Source organism: Pleurodeles waltl, chromosome 3_1 (genome assembly GCF_031143425.1).
Source record: "Pleurodeles waltl isolate 20211129_DDA chromosome 3_1, aPleWal1.hap1.20221129, whole genome shotgun sequence".
In the NCBI taxonomy this organism is placed as follows: domain Eukaryota; kingdom Metazoa; phylum Chordata; class Amphibia; order Caudata; family Salamandridae; genus Pleurodeles; species Pleurodeles waltl.
This window is the reverse complement of record NC_090440.1, coordinates 254,836,583-254,853,549: the sequence shown is the minus strand read 5'-3', so window position 1 is coordinate 254,853,549 and position 16,967 is coordinate 254,836,583. Positions and strand designations below refer to the sequence as shown.

The 16,967-nt window shown below is 45.6% G+C and overlaps 1 protein-coding gene across 2 annotated transcripts in view; it reads right to left on the bottom strand.

Moving 5' to 3' along the window:
- Positions 1 to 1,367: 1,367 nt before the first annotated feature.
- The window catches only part of LOC138284003 (stimulated by retinoic acid gene 6 protein-like), a 489,916-nt gene continuing 474,316 nt past the window's right edge, over positions 1,368 to 16,967 (bottom strand). For both annotated transcript variants that reach the window (XM_069222338.1, XM_069222339.1), the window contains exon 18: positions 1,368 to 1,652. In XM_069222338.1, the coding sequence (XP_069078439.1) occupies positions 1,438 to 1,652 (215 nt within the window). In that variant the 3' untranslated portion in view covers positions 1,368 to 1,437. The remainder of the gene's footprint in view (positions 1,653 to 16,967) is intronic.

Below are 16,967 nucleotides of genomic sequence, written 5' to 3'. Positions count from 1 at the left end.
GCTCTTTGTTGTAAGACCACAGGGCTCCTGGTTCCAGAAGGGGCACAGAGAAATGTGGCTGGTATTAGAGCTGAAACAGTAGATGCTAAATATTCTTCTTCTAATTTTCTCTAAGTATTCACAATGATCAAGTAGGGCATACGTCTGTGGACTGCCTGGCTGAATCAAAAGTCTCAAAGCAGATGTTCACTGGTTACCTACGGCTTGCTGAAATAACCCCTCATTGAGTTCCCCTTAAATAAATAACGAGGCATTTAAAACGAGTGTATGCTCCTTTCCCCTATGGTGGATGACCTTTCCACCATTGGAGAATAAGGGTTTCCCACTGGGCTTATTCTAACAAGGAAGAGGAAGTGAGAATAAACGTTTTACAGTATCCATTGTCCCTGGGTTGGTCTCTATGCAGAAGCACCGAGTAGGCTGGTCGATGCCAGATCATCAGGCATTGCAGTTACAGGCTTAATGGATAGGCAAACAAACCACCTGCGGTCTGCAGGCAGAAAAGGGTCTCTGATGTAGGGAGTGTACCACAAGCGAAGGACATTCTTTACATTCTCAAGGAGCTGGCAGCACCTTGAAGAGAACACAGTCTGAGGAAAAGAAACCTTTGTGTGGGGGCCCATAGATTCAATGGAGCTGGGGGAGCACCAACATGAACTGGGATGGAGAGACAAACTTCCATGCATGGTTCTTCACGCAGGCATTCTTTTGCCAAAAGGGCGTACAGGCACTAACTCCCTGTCTTTGCAGAGCTGCCAAATCAGTTCGAAATAATGATGTGCAGTAGCCTCTCAAATTTCCTCACCTACAAAGAGCATGGAGTGCGACCTTGGCCATGCTGTCTGACACCCCTTCTGAAAGGCCTACCTAGACCTAGGCGAGCTGGCCAGTGTAGGTGCCAGTGGTTAATGCCTCCTGCCCTCACCATGACCACCTTCTAACTGGACAAAACCTGTTTGTCAATTACCCAATGGGTAATGGCCCTGCCCTAGAAGCAAGGAAGGAGAGGTCTTCGTTTGGCTATCGTCTCCTGTGGCTGTGGCTTTGCTTGGCAATAAGAAGTGCCTGTGAAAGAGCGAAGGGCCCAGTAGAAATGAGTAGCCTTGCACTGTCATACTCCATGTGGTGATCACCCTTCCACAGAAGCATCAAGGGTCAACAACGTGAAGGTCCCATAGGAGGATCCCCGCATACAGTGATGTTAAAGTCCCAAACTGTGAAGGAAATAAGGAACTCCCCCTGAAGACATAAGCCTCCTTCCCTATCCACATTAAGAGTCTACAGAGTTTCAAACACAATGACCACAGACACATTTGGCCATAAATTAAGGAAAAACATAAATATACGCGTTAAAGCTTATGACTTTATTTTAATCCTTACACAACTTTTATTTTTACATTATTCGTAGATGTGTCACATCTATTATTCCAGACTGTTTTAAGGCTCTGGAACAATAGTTCTCTTCTGCTCCAACCTCCGTGATCGTACCGATGTCAACATTAGGCATTCCAGTTCTTCCTTTCCCAGTGGAAATGCACCTGCGTTTTGGCGCCTTAGTTTCCTGTCCATGATTAGTCGAGGGTTGTTTTGCAGGGTATACATTAGCCACCATTTTATTCTGAACTTCTTTCCTTTGCAAGCTTCAAGAACATCTGTAGGGTACAACCAAAGAAGGAGGTTTGAAGTGCGTTTTCTAGGACTAAATTAAAGGGCCATAAATAGTCACGTAGTTTATTGTACGACTTCAAATATATGGATTGCACCCAATAAGCTGCTGGAGGTCTTGCATGAAAACCTTATAGGTTATTAGAAATAATGAAGTAGGTTAAAGAAATTAAAGGTAAACTTTATGAGAGTTGAAAAATGAAGAAAAAAAAACATAATATAGGAACAAGAAGCATAAAAGATACTAAGATATAGGACAGGAAGAACTGAAGGTAAAAATGGAAAAATATCTAAAACTATGAAGGTTTAGATACATTAAAGGAAATAAATATCAAGGGCAAAGTATGTGAAATAAACCGCAAAGCAGAGGAAGCTACTCCGAGAGAGCACACAACTGTGGACCCAAAATATGTAGTTTCAATTCTGAGATCATCCCCATGCTTGCACCTGTGTGTAACCCTTTCCAAAGCCTATCCCTGGGTCTTTTTGATATTCCAAACCTCCCGCTATATGCAGTTCCCATCATTTTACCGTAGGCCTACAGCACTAAACCAATGACTGTTCACACCCCTACCTCGAGTACTAATTCTCAGTTTCATGCTTTTACTTAATTTGCTGCATCATGTGCAAACCTTCATCACCCAGTTTACCACACCTTAATATTTCAATAGACTCACATGAAACACAAATGTAGAAAAAGAAGGGGAATACTTCACAGATCAGCCCAACTTTAGACGTTTGCTTCTCCACTTCATATATAGCTGCTTGATCAAGACCTTTAGGTCTCCCTTGTCTCCTTCAAACACATAGATGGATTCCATGTGTTTAGTTAACTCTTGTTGTAATACAGGCATTGAACATGTCTGTGAGAAATTGGGTTGCTGGTTAAGGGGGGTGTGACCCTTCTCAAGCGGAAGCCACAATCCTTGTCATGGTGAACCACAAATTAACTTGTGCTTAACCCTATGGTAGCTTGGCACAAAAGCAGTCAGGGTTAACTTAGAGGCAATGGGTAAAGTATTGATGCAGCACTTAATCAGCAAAGCAAACCGTAGCACAACACACACAAAAAATCCCACATCAATGAAAAGAAATAGAGGAGAATGTAATAAATTGACACTAAAATAAAAATAATCCAATCAGTAGAACCTGAGATATGCAATTTCAAAGATTTAAGGTTAATATAGCACCTAAAAGCAAAAAAGTCCCACTCGTGGTTATCTGGCCAAGTGAAACCAAATGAAAGTCACAAGCTCATGGACTTTCACCTGAAGTGTGGTCCTGATATAGGGACCAGGTTAGCCTTACTGAAAAGTTATCTTCTAAAGTCCAGCACAAAGAGTTCTGTCTGTGGTGAAGAAGGCTGCGAGGAGCAGGTAGAGTGTCGCTGATGATCATCGCTGTAGCATGAAGAGAAGGATGGGTGTCGTGGACAGTTTTGTTGAAGTGCGAAGAACCTGTCTGCAGCACAGACAGTCGTTGCTGGAGATTCGTGTTGGCAGTGAATGTGGGCTGTAGTGCTAAGTGCAGATCTCGCATTGCCAGTTTTCGCTGGCAGTTGCTGTAGCGTGAAGAGCCAGGTTCACCAGAGCTTTGTGTTGGTGGTCAGTGTGGGCAGCAAGATCTTGGCGTGAACAAGTCTGTTCGCAGTCGTGAAGAGACCCAAATGTAAGGGTGTCTCATTTCTTTAAAAATGAAGCTGAACTAATGCCACAACCAGGGCCCAGGCCTTGGGAGGGACCTCTTGGGGATCAGGAGCTCATTCCATCAGAGGCTAGCAAGGCTCAGGCAGTCTAGTTGCAGGTCCAGGCCGGTGCAGTTCCAGGAAGTCAACTGAGCAGATGCATAGAGGCTTCTGCAGCTTGTTGTGTCCCTGTAGCTCAGAACAGGAGGTCAGTTAGCTGACCCTTAGGGTCACTTGAGCCTAGGATAAAGGGTGTAGGTCCAGTTTCCCTTCTCAGCAAGCAAGACAGGCCTCAAGCAGCAAGGCAGCAGGGTGTCCTTCCTCTGCAGTGTCCACAGGTCCAGGAGTGTACTGAAGAGTGGGTCTGAGGGTCCTAATTTTATACCAGGTGAGCCCTTTGAAGGTTCTAGAGTTTCCCCTTACAGAAATGTCTGGAATTCTCTGCCTCCCTCTCTTGGTACCAGTCTGACTAGCGGCGCAATAGGTTAGCCTGAAGTCCTTTCTGTGTGTGAGCTGGGCCAGTGCCTTTGAAGTGCAAGTGTGGTAGGTGACAGCTCTGTGCCCCTTCCTGCCAGACATAGCCCATCCTGCCAACATGCAGAGCCTCTATTGTGACAATGTCTGGGAGGAATACAAAGAGGCCAACTGTCAACTACAGCTAGTCATGTGACCCAGGAAGCAGGCTTCAGACACCAAATAGTTTGAATAAGAAAATGCAAACTGTCTAAAAGTGGCACTTTCAGAATTGTCACTTAAAATCCGAATTTACGGGTAAAGAGGATTTTAAATTACAATTCCTCAGACACCAAACATGACTTTCCTGCCTGTTCATAATCAAACGTTGTCACATATTACATTTAATGCAGTACCCAATGTTTTCCTATGGGAGAGGTAGACTTTGCAGTAGTGAAAACAAATATGAGAGTTTTTCACTACTACGACATGTAAAACTTTTAAATACAATGCACCCTGCCCTATGAGCTGTTTAAGGCCAACTCTAGGGGTGACTTGTATATATTAAAAAAGAAGGTTTGGGCACAGCAAAAGGTTTATGTTTCCAGGTCAAATTGGCAGTTTAAACTGCAGGCACAGGTTGCAGTGGCAGGCCTCAGACATGTTTAAAGAGCTACTTAAGTGGGTGAACACTAGCAGCATTTAATTTACAGGCCCTGGGTATCTGTGATTCCACTTTACTAGGGACTTGTGAGTAAGTGAAATGTGCCAATTGGGAGTAAGCCAATTTCACCATGTCTTCTTGGTAAAATTGGCTTAAGAGCATAAGCATTTTAGCACTGGTTAGTAGTGGTAAAGTGTGCAGACTACTAAGGCCAACATGACTTCAAAGGCCAAAACATGACTACTGAGGCCAAAACGAATTCAGCAAAAAGTTGGTGGAAGATCATTCTCAGGCCGACAGACTTAACAGTGTTCCATACCCCTTTCTGCTAAAACAAACGTGTAACAGCAATAAGAAAAGGGGTGAATTTAAAAAGAAAAGAAGGTAAAATATGTCAATGGCAAGGGATTTTAGAGGTAAACAGTAAAAATAAAGAAAGATATGAATATAGCTAGAACATACAAAAGGTAAAACATCTAAAGGGTAAGAAAAATGCAAACATATTAAGGAACTCACATTGGGGAACTGTTTTTTGGTAAACTGTCTGGGAGGCACTGTAAGAAGGACCTGTTTTAAAACCAGCAATGTTTTCACTGCACAGATTCACTCAATTGTATTTATTGGCAGCCAGTTATTAACTTTCAGTGAATTTTTATATTACATTTTCAGAAATGAAGGATAAAGGATATATGCAAATCTAAAAGACGCTCTGAGTGGAAGAGAATGTTTGATCAAATGTGCAAACGTGATATTGTGCAAACCAATATTGAAGTGATTTGAGAACCTGGCATTTTGGGACAGGTTGAGGATTTATAGTAGCTGTTCCCGTGTTCCCTTAGTGATTGCACCAGTATGGAACATTGGATACGGGGGCTGATTGCAGGGTTTACCAGGCACGAGGTGCTGATTGCACATCATTTGGAGGTTCACTAAAAAAACAGTAAGTGCACCCCTTAGTGTATACCTGTATCTGATAGTTGCCACTTGCTCAATGCAGATTATCTTCCACTAGAATTCCACTGACTTTAACAGTCAGTCTATTAATCTGGACATGGTGATATGAAAATGTGAAAGTAGTTCTTAGCTTCATGGACCAGAAAATGAATTGTTCAGTATTCAGAGCTGTCAATGTACAGTCTTCACAACACTAACCACACTTGTAAGGCACCAGATGAACATAAATCATCAAACTGCAATCCAACTGTATACCCAACTGGCTGTAGACATTTCCAAAGACTTTCTACAGTGATCTCAAGTTTGGTGTATATTTGTGATGTTAACGTGGTACTCTGAAATGAAGAGGTAAGATGTAGAATTGGAAATGTAGAAGCAGAATCAAGCACTTTTAAAACCGAAGCTATCAAAGTCTTGTTACTAAATTTCACTTTGATTTCTTCTACAAGTAGAGAAGCCACAGAGCTGATACCTTCATAGACACTTGCTAATACTGGCCTCTTTAGTCAGGGCCAGTTTATTGCATAAAGAGCCCTTTAGGAAACCAAACAGAATGTATCGAAATGCTGGGGTCAGCTGAAGGAAAGCAGTCAAATGGTAAGGCTTTACACGGTCAGTCAAAACCTGGTGGTCTTTTCGGAGCATAGTGGTAAGTTTGCAGTTACTGTACCTTTTCCTCAAAATCAAGAGAACAGGATAGCGGTATGTTGGGCCATGGATGTTCTCCTGCACAATAGCCTGGAGTCGAGCAGGGACCTTCTTGTCCCATTCATATATGTATTGTAGCTCTGATACCTTCTTTACTACAAGTCTTGTAATAGATCAAAATGAGAGACTTCTTGGGACTCCTGCATGCCCGTAACTCAAGGCAAGAGCTTTTGTCCTCTTAGCACTCTCAGCAATTAAATTCCTGAGGCCAGAGTCAGTTTGGGAATTGTAACTGCACCCCTACAGTAGATACGGCTCAGGTAGAGCTTTTGCAGCAAAATCTAGCCGATTGTCTGAATAAAAAATGCTAATACTACCCAACAATACTATGAAGAGCAAATCTCTTGCATTAATGCAAGTGTGTGTTGTGGGGACGCCCATTAAAAAGTCTAACACAAAGGTTAAGAGCATCCAAAATATATTTATATTGGTTCATGGAGATTAAATTGATGCCCACTTCAAATAGTGGTGATGCTCATATGAGCATGGTGGGATTTGTCTTTTTTATTGTAGAAGGTATAATTAGCTTAAAATTTGTGCATTGTAAGACATATTTCTTTGCTTTGAAATTAATGGCTACCACTAGCTCTGTTAGAGCAAGGTTAGCCTTGCTCTTTTTCCAGCAGTGGCCAAAACCAGTGCATTTTTTGTTTCCCTAATAAGCTCCCTCCAACGTTCTATTTAGAAATGTCATAATTTCAGATCCTAGGCATGGAAATTGTCAGTATGCCCCGATCCCAAAGTATGCCTGCAGTGGTTTGAAAAAGAAAGAATACCCTCTTAGGGCTGTATGGTTTTCAATATTAAAAATGCCTGACATACATCTGCTCCTCCACAATGCTTAAAAGCCATAAAAACCCAAGCTCATGTGACATTTAACACCCACAAGTTTCTCTTTGTCATCAATTATGAAAATGAAAGAGCCAACATTTAGAAATCTTGTGGTTAAGGTAAGAAAATACTAAGGGGCATATTTATACTCCGTCTGCGCCGATTGTGTGTCAAAGTTTTGACGCACAATCAGCGCAAACGTTGCCCCGTATTTAAACTTTGAACCTACTTATATACACACTGCACAGCAATCCTCTAGGACACACAACACATACACCACAACAGCAACAAGTCAACAGGATCACACTGAGGTTGTGACATCGCTAGCCATGTTTCTTAGGTCACCATTGAACCTGTCACACATCGGAAATTAGTGTACAGCCTAATGTTAAGACGTCAAAGATCATAAAGTGTGGAGTGGGTTGCCTAAATGTCACCTTGCAAATTGTAAGTGTCCCCATGACCTTTACATTAATCCATTGCATAAGTTTCAAGGTATGGGATGTCCAGGGTACATTGATATGAACGTGTTAACAACACTTTCAATTTTAACTGTGCATGGAACTATCATCTCACCCCCAGTGAAGACACACGGACACCTGTATCACAAGTCACAATGCTAGGGACGACACACTGTACTGCAAATCCAAAAACATACTGCTGACAAACGGTTAGCAGACAAACACTCGTTCAGCCAAGGAAACAACACAATGCAGATGGTACAGCCTACAAGCATAGGATGCCACATTAGTGCACAAAAGAGTCACAGACAACACAAGACAACTACTGCCATGAAAGGTCTTTTCAATCGTGCCAGCTACATCAACATGATCCCAATCATTTTCTCTTGCAGCTGATCAGGGGTATGACATCCAGCCATGGATTATGACACCATTTGGCAACCCAGGTACTGCTGCAGAGCGTGCCTACAACGACGCCCATAGGAGGACACGCAGCATTGTCGAGCGGATCTTCGGCATCCTCAAGTCAAGGTTCATCACTGGTGGTAGCCTCCTATATTCCTCCGAGATGGTCTGTAGTATCATCCTCACATGTGCAATATTTCACAACATTTGTAAAAAAAAAAACATTCCCCTCCTGGAACCAGAGCCACACATGCCTGAAGAGGAGGAAGAGGAGGATGCTGGCCTGCAACAGGAGGGGGAACTACAGAACACAGCCGCTGGTATACGCAGGCGGCAACAGATTGTAAATAATTTCTTCTGAATATGATCACCTTCACCACTTTAGTTAACGAATTGAAATAAACACCTATTATAATCACCATATCATGGTCTGGCTATTCCTTTTTGCACACCTTCATCTCTACTTATCAGAATAAGAGTGTTGCCTCATGGAGCATTGCTGAGATACTGAGTAGGACACGGAACATCCCAGAGCTAATGTGATGCCTAACATACAATGGTCACATACACACACACTCGTAATGACATATATCATGTACATATCTCCTTTGAAGGACAATAGCAGAGGACCACAACTATTTCACACATACATGTAGAAAGCAAGGTCCAACGCAGCATATGGCACACAACTAAGACACCATCACTCAATAAGGGGAAAACAAGCCTCATACATGAGGCAGTCAATGTGCTTTGGCATCAGTAACAGGAATGCCTGACCAGACCCTTGACAGCAGTAAGTCCAACTGCATCCAATATTTGCAAGGACTATCTGTGACTAGAGTTCCCTAGAAGCAGAACATAGACAGCACAAGTGCCACACATATGACATGCATTGCGCACATGACATTCCACGTACATGTCAGCCCATTTCCTAACTCCTGACACACCCATGCACCTGGTCACAACCCACCTGTCGGAAGAGGTCCCTGGAATACTAAGAAGTGTACCCTGATATTACCTCCTCTACACACACAGACCAACATTAGCAAACCAGTGTGCTACACCCTTTCCTATGTTATGCCATTGTCATAGAACATCTGACTGCAAGGACATCAGGTCAATTTATACACTGTCTTCTAGTTTCAAAGCCCTGTTAGCACATGTAGATTGCTTCCCCTTGTGAAAATGTCTGTTGGCCCTTAGAATGCAAGTCTCACCTACAGGATGGGTGAGAAACAGATGCAGCCCACACCTGTGATCACCTCCATGCACAACACCCATTTAAAAAAGCACTGCCCCTGATGATGCCTGGAACAGCATAGGAGTTGTCATTATGTCAAATACACCGTCAAGCCTTGATACTAATTAAGCCATGCAACACAGCCCTTGGGTTCATTTGTCACCTTCAAAAACACAGGACGTACACAGTTTGACATGTCAACTGTCTAGTTTGTCCTCCAAACAGTATCAGTCAGACCACTGATTACGTAACTTGTCAAGTAACTGGATCCTGAATCACCTTGCATTCTGTAAGCCTGACTGGCAACTGTCTGTGCGTCACACTAAAGTATCCCTGTGTCTACATATGTACCACACTTGCGTTAGCAAACCTCTCATTCATCAGGGGGCATTGGGCATGGGCTTCTTCCATGCATACTCAAATACATTCTATAGCATCATCTGCCTTTTAACTGTACCATTTGAGTTACATCCTCTTGGAAAAGTAAAATTCATGGCCCATCCCTTGTCTGGGTTGCATTTATGCATGAATGACAAAGTGTGACAGTGTCCCAGGGCCGTAGGCAGGGATTGGGTACGGGGCTTTCAGCACAACCAGCAACCTCTGATAATGTCCATGAATAAAACACAAATGTCAGGACCCTGACAGTTCACACACAGCATCACAGTGCTCACAACATAGTGATGGGCTGTGTGTGGTGAATAGCTGCGAGAATAATCAGCACAGAGGCTATGATGTTCCCCGATACAGTGGGAAGTTCAGAGGCCAACCTCTGTACAAATTTTGTAATGACACCTGCCGGAACATGACACCTGAGACATTATCTCACTCAGCACACCAAGGTTGCCCTGTTGACTGTCTCATTACACGTCTTTAGTGACAGGGTGGGACCATCCACATGTTGGTTCACATGTCCACATCTACTTCACTCACATTGATCAACTAAGGATACTCAGTAGATACAGAAACAGCTGCCACTGACTCATGATGAGTCCTGGACCGAACTGTGACAAATTACACCCCAAACAATCTACAGGATCATCATTGGACCACACACATGAACAAGACACCTATGTGCAATTGATCACTGGAAATAAGTGGACACATGCTGTCTTGTATGCTGGTCCACCACAGCCACTTGATAGTTGGGGCTCACTTCTATGGCCTCAACTGTGGTGTCATCATACATATGAGATTCACCCTTGTCTGTCTGTGCAAACAACATGGTACCCACTTCCTCAATGCATGTGTATGACTCACTGTGGGATTCTCCAAGTAGTGCCTAGGAAGCTGTTACCAATACTCTAGGACATAGGATGTAGAAAATGTGGACCATTGACATGAACAAGCGTCTGCCATCCATCTGGTGCATGCTATGTCACATGTGGTGTCTACGTGACCCTAAAACTTGGAAGTACACTTTACGGGTGTTGTTAACTGTATGACTAACACATGCCCTCGCTCATTTTCAATATGACTTGCATCTAAGGATTAGACACATGGACGTCACATTCATACAACCATATGTACAATTATGCTTCATCTGATACACACACACTTGGTCAACCAACACATTAGTTGTCAAATCACACAATTTGAGCCAAAGGCACTTAGGTATTGTACATATGTGTGTCACATTGCTATCCTCTCCTTATGCCAAACATGCACAATTTCTGAAACACATACAGTATATGTAGGCCACACTTATGACCATCTATTGCGTCAGCCAACTGTAAAAATACTGTGAAAGGTGTAGTGGATCATGTTCCGCTGCAGTATGATGTCACACATGTGAACATACACCATCAACACCATACTGTCTTCAATTAGCCAATCTCTGATGTGTTTCAAATGTAAAATAACCAAAAAACAAGTAAAAATGGCCCAAACCAGTTAATGCACTGTAATTTTGATGTCCCTAGTGGTGTGCGTCATTTTTTGACAACCAAAACTGTATTTGCGTCATTTTTTTACGCACAGGAGTGAAATTTAGCCCGCATCTAGATATTTGTACAGTCCATGTATCCTTATGTGGATGCGGGTTAATATTCACGTCTGTGCGTCAAAAAAAATTACGCAAATACAGTTTTGGTAAACAAAAAATTACGCATAACACGAAAAAGGCGTGACTTTTCATACAGGAAGTGATGTAATAGGATATCCTGTTTACAGATCATGTACAGTGGGTGTACTTTCACTTTCACTTTGCAGTCTATGATCCTTCTAGACTGTGTGGCTGTGTAGAGAGTGTTGTCCTGAGATTTTGTGCTGTTTTTGTCCTGTGTGCTATCTGTAAAGTCAATTTGTGAAATAAATATTGTTTGTGTATACTGTACTACTGTGTTTTGTCTACATTTGTCCATTTATCTTGTGTTTTTCTTGTTTGTGGGAGTCTGTTGTGGGTAGTGTTAGTTTGGGGATAGTTGGGCTCTTTTAGTGTTTAGGTTTACTTTTTTTCTGTCTTTGTACCCCTACTTTCCCCCTTTTCCCCTTTCTATTTATTTTACCCCTATTCCATATCACTTATAAGTATGTCTGGTAGGCCACGTCTTGGCAGGATAGGGAAAGAGGAGTTGGGGGGCTTCATCTGGCTGGTGACACATTTCTTGCCGGTCATGATCCAGGCAGGGTGATATAGGGGTATCCGACAGAGGCACGCAGAATCCGGTGGGGAAAGGTGCTGCATCACCTGCAGCGTGTGTATGCCAGCCAGAGGAGTGACCACCAGCAGAAGACCGGTGGGCTGACCTCATCGCATAGCAAGGTGTGATGCATTGGGCAAGCTTTTCTCTTGTTCCATGAGTGGGAATGCAGTTCTCACATGTTTTGAGTTGGCCAATGCGTATCCAATGGTATCATGTAGGGATTGTAGGACATCCCTGTAGGCCCCACTGTGAGTACAGGGGATAGTCATGTGTGTGACACTTGTATCACCAAGAGTCGCAATGGAAGTCAGCCCCAATTTAGTCAGCCTGTCAGACCCACATTCTCTAGGACTGGTAGAGCTAATAGCTTTCCAATAGACATCTGCTTCCCTATTTGCCTACGTTATTTTGAAACAGTAGGTAGAACCTCCTAGCAGCATGTACTTCCACATGTAGTGCAACAAGTCTGTGGAACTTGAGTGCAATGGCCTAGGTGTGCATGCAATTCATGATCATGGGTGTTCTAGCAACTCTGTGTCTGATGTAAGTCAGGCCTCACTGGAAGTATATGTTGTGTACCAAGTTCTGCATTTCCTGACATGTCTGACCCTATGAGTGCTCTAGGGTTTGCTGACTCCTAATTGTAGATAGACCTTACCTGTGTTGTGTCTGTAGAGACAAACATGTGTGGAGTTTCCTATACACTCCTCTGTGTACATGTTGTTGGCAAATTATAGTTGTGTATCCACCGCCCCCCCTCAAACACGGCCATGGGTTTGTGAATGGGGTACCTAGTACTGATGCTACCAGTATGTTACACATATATGTGAATAAGTGGCGGTTTGGTTGCATACTAGTATACACACTCAGGTTTGGCACTTGGTACTATACTGCCAAGTCCAGTTACAACTTACAGACCATGTGGCTTCAGTTTTGCTTTCCGTACACTGACATTTGTAGCCCAGCTCTTGGCGGAGGATATGCAGCATGATTCTTAGATGATAACTGTCAGAACTCGGATTGCAAGTCAAAGCCAGTTATTACCCATCTTGTAGGTTATGGATGTGCTTTGTGTGATGTGACCTTTGTAGTCTGGCCTGCCATATACTTCCTCAGGGACATTCAATGCTCTGTATTGTGATATGAGCTGTTACAAGTACAGTAGATGTAATGTCTGATTAACTTGCTGTGCCATTTCACACAATGCAGTTACCAATGTAGAATATCTGCATTTGTCTTCACAGCTGCTAACATGACTCCAGACCAGGTCCGCGAATTTCACCGCCGGGCCATGCGATATCAGCGCATCCTGCTGGTGGAGTCGGGGTTCCGGAGGATGGCCCAGCGATATCACCATGAACGGGCCTCCGGGGAATGGAGAGCCTTCCCACAGGGTGGGCCTACTTTGCCCACCACAGCCACCACCAGCACAACCACCAATCAGAGCCAGGTGGCCCCACCCACAGCTGCCACTGTTGGTCCAACATTTGCTGGACTTCCTGGCCCCATCATTGCCACCGGTGCAGGACAGCCCACTAGGCCCACACAGACCTCCTCCACCGGTACCCAGACTGCCACTGCTCCATCTGTTGACCCTGCAGCCTTCAACAGAATGGAACATAAGATGAACAAAGTGCTGCGCAAGTTGAGCCACCTGAGCCGGGACGTGCGGCACATTAACCGGCGGGTCAAGTCCATTAAGAGGACCCTCCGGAGGGCCAACCTCTAGACACTTTTTTGATTGACATGATTCCCTCCCTCCCCTCCCTCCTCTTTCCTTGTTCTTATAGTTAGTGGGCTTAGGGGGCTTAGTGTTAGGTTAGCATAGGCTGTTAGCTTAGTTAGTGTTAGTGTGTGGGGGGGTCCTCATTCTTTATATTTTTACTTATTAAGTGTGATTGGGCTATGTTGGGGTTCTTGTGTGTTAAAAAATAAAATAAAATAAATAAAAATTAAAATTAAAAAATAAAAATACCAAAAAAATATATATTTGTATAGGATAGTATAGTATGTGTTTAGGTTAGTATGTGCTGTCCTCCATGTGTCCCGTCTCATAAGGGGGGTGGGAGGTAGATGTTTAGAACATTTTGTTACATGTGATAAATAAGTGTAGCTTAGGTTAGTTAGGGACAGTTGTGGGTAATGAGTAGTCAGGGTAGATTAGGGTAGGTAAGATTTTTCCCTCGGTTTCATCATTTGTGATTTGTATTTAATAAATATTTGGTTACCCCTTAATAGTATGTGTTGAATGGTACTTGATCGTGGGTTTGGATTCAGTGTACATCAATTTGGTACTATAACATCTATGTCCAATGCTACAAACAAATCCCAACTGAGCTGTACGATTGGCAGCTAGCCCAGAGCTACCTTGCAAAGTGTCGACCCTTTGTTGCAACCACCAATCACAGTTAATACGGATCCCAATGTGTTTCTGTTGATAAGTGTTTTTTCAAAGTCACTAACAGTGCTTCCAGACTTGATATTGGGGAAACAGTTTTAGGTCTGATTGCAGTGTGATGATCATGCACACCCTTATAAGATGAGTTCTCATTGGCAATCTTGTATTCTTGTCTTCATGACCCTCATACATCATTTGTGACACAGTTCGGCATGATTACTGTTGGAAGGTGGGTCATTAGTTGTGTGGCCTGCACAAGTAACGAGTCCACACACGACCGCCACTGGGAACCAAACACCCCATTGTAGCGCTTGACTCATAGGGTAGCGTTGCAGAGCAGGCCAAGGCTTACTCAAGGGAGGTGGTGTGGGCTAGTAATCCCCATTCACAAGCACGCAAGCATGACTCTCAATAAATGAATGTCCAGTCTGTGCTTTTTCTTTTGATAAAGTAAAAGTACATTTATTATTCACACACACTACTCAATACTATGCAACAATCTACAAATATATACAAAGTGATAAAATCACTCTGGACCAACAGTATGTAATCGTTCAGGTCTCCTTAAGGGAGAATATAATCCAACAACCCACATGGCAAAACAATCCCAGTGCCCCCTTGCAATACAGTGCAATGATGACACCTACATTTGTGAATAAATACTTTCATCCTGCCAAGATGTGACTGTCAATATCATTATTCAAATTAGCATACGCAGGGAACATAAGAGACCAATTTCTAGCATCTAACCATCAGGATTACTCTTATTTAAACATAAAATAACAGTAGAATACATGGGGCCATACCAACCTACACCTATGGTAGGCACCCGTGCACAAACAGGAACAAAAGTTTACTGAAGCTTGTGCTTCAAATATCCATCCAACCCTGGAGGGGTTATCTCTCAGGTGCCCCACCACACAAAGGGTGGGGACACCAACAGATGTTGGGGGGAGGCTGCACTGCTTCTGCAGCTCCCCCAGCCTCCTAGTTCTCCGTTGGTGGTGGCCCCCATCTCAATGGGACCACCACATGCGTTTTAAGGGCTCAAAAAGCAGCCCCTGCCCCGCAAAGCATGCTGGGGCGGCTGCATAATTGATGAGCGGCTCTCCCGCTGTGCTGGGGAGAGCCGCAATGCCTTTTCCTTTCTTCCTTGGTTTTTTTCTTTGTTGTTGGGGGTGCCGGTCCCACCCGGACACCCCGCACCCCAAAAAGCGGATCCCTCGTTGGAGGGCGGCTCAGGGAGCCCACCCCTGGCCGCCCCTGCCGGCTCCCCGCACGGCCAGCACCTCCGGGTGCTGCCGCGGGAGCCAGCCAGCTGTATTGGAGTGGAGCGGGCAGACTCGGGATGATGGCGGCCGCTCGGGCCGCGCGGGGGGAGTGCAGCGGCACTCCCCCTTCCTCCTGGCGTCGTCGGGGCCCCGGGATGGGGTCCGGGGCCCCTCCTCTGCACGACGGGGAGTGCGACGGCGCTCCCCGGAGTCCTCTTCTGCACGGGGCCCCGGGATGGGGTCCGGGGCCCCTCCGGCCATATTCACGGGGAGCGCGACGGCGCTCCCCGACTTGTCTTCGGCTGGGGGTGCGCCCCCACACTCCCGCCTCTTCTCGGGGCCCCGGGATGGGGTCCGGGGCCCCATGGGACCATCTTCACGGGGAGCGCGACGGCGCTCCCCGACTTCCCTTCTGCTGGGGGGTGCGCGACGGCGCCCCCCCATTCATCCCTTCTTCACGGGGAGCGCAACAGCGCTCCCCTGCTTGTCTTCGCCGCCGGGGGCCCCGGGATGGGGTCCGGGGTCCCCTTTCCACAGCGGCAGGGCGGTGCGCGACGGCGCCCCCCATCTTAAACCTCCACTGGACCAGGCTTCACGGGGCCCCGGGATGGGGTCCGGGGTCCCTTCTTCTTCCGAGAGGGGGAGTGCGACGACACTCCCCTGTTCTCCTCTTCTTCCTGGGCAGCCCTCCAGGCCCTGGCCCACCCTGGGAGCACAGTCTCAAGCAGCTGCGGAGCTCCACTCGCTTCGTAGCTGCTTTCACAAAGGTCAAAGGACGCCATTCTTTGTCCTGTGATATTTCGGGCCCCCAAGGGCCGATTTTCTTCATTCTTGCGTCGTTCCGCTCCTGGTGACAAGCCCTTGCCACCAGGAGCACTCTCCTTAGGCCTCCTGGCCTCGAAGGGTCCCAGATCATCAGGGAGCCAGTCCCACTGACTCCTGCGCCACTCTTTCCTCTGGGTTCCCTCTTTTCCTTCTGGGCAGCGCGCTCTCCTTGCACTAGCCCAGTCCTTCCCCCAACTAGTTCTCTGGGGGGTAAGGGGGCCAGCTTGCCTGGCCCTGGCATTCGCCTCGCTGGCCTGGGATCCTTCAGGGGCAGAGTCCCTGCCCCATGTGCAGTCAGGAGGTTCTTCCTTCCAGTTGTCCATGACGCCCGTCTGCAGTCCCAGTGTCCCACAGTGAAGCACAGCCAAGAGAGAGAGCTCTCCCCTGTGCAGGACCTTTTAAGTGGGGGCGGAAGTGTCCAGCAGGTCTGCACCTCTGGCCTATCCAGATGTGCCACATCACTTCCTTGCTCCCATCCCCTCCTTCTTGCACAGTCTTCTGGGATAGCTCAAGATGGCATCCTCCAGGAGTTAGTTGCCACATGTGCTCTGAAAGTCTCGGCCCCTCCTACCTGACATTCCTCGCAGGGCTTCTCCAGCCTGCTCCTGGCACGGAATGACAGCTGGCTGATTGATGCTAGGCCCTGCTCCAGCAACTGGACAGAGCAGTAATTGGCCTTAATCCTGAGCTGAGGCAGAGAAAGATGACATCCCTGGATGACCCATAAGTTGTACAACTATGCACTTGTAACCTACTGCATCAT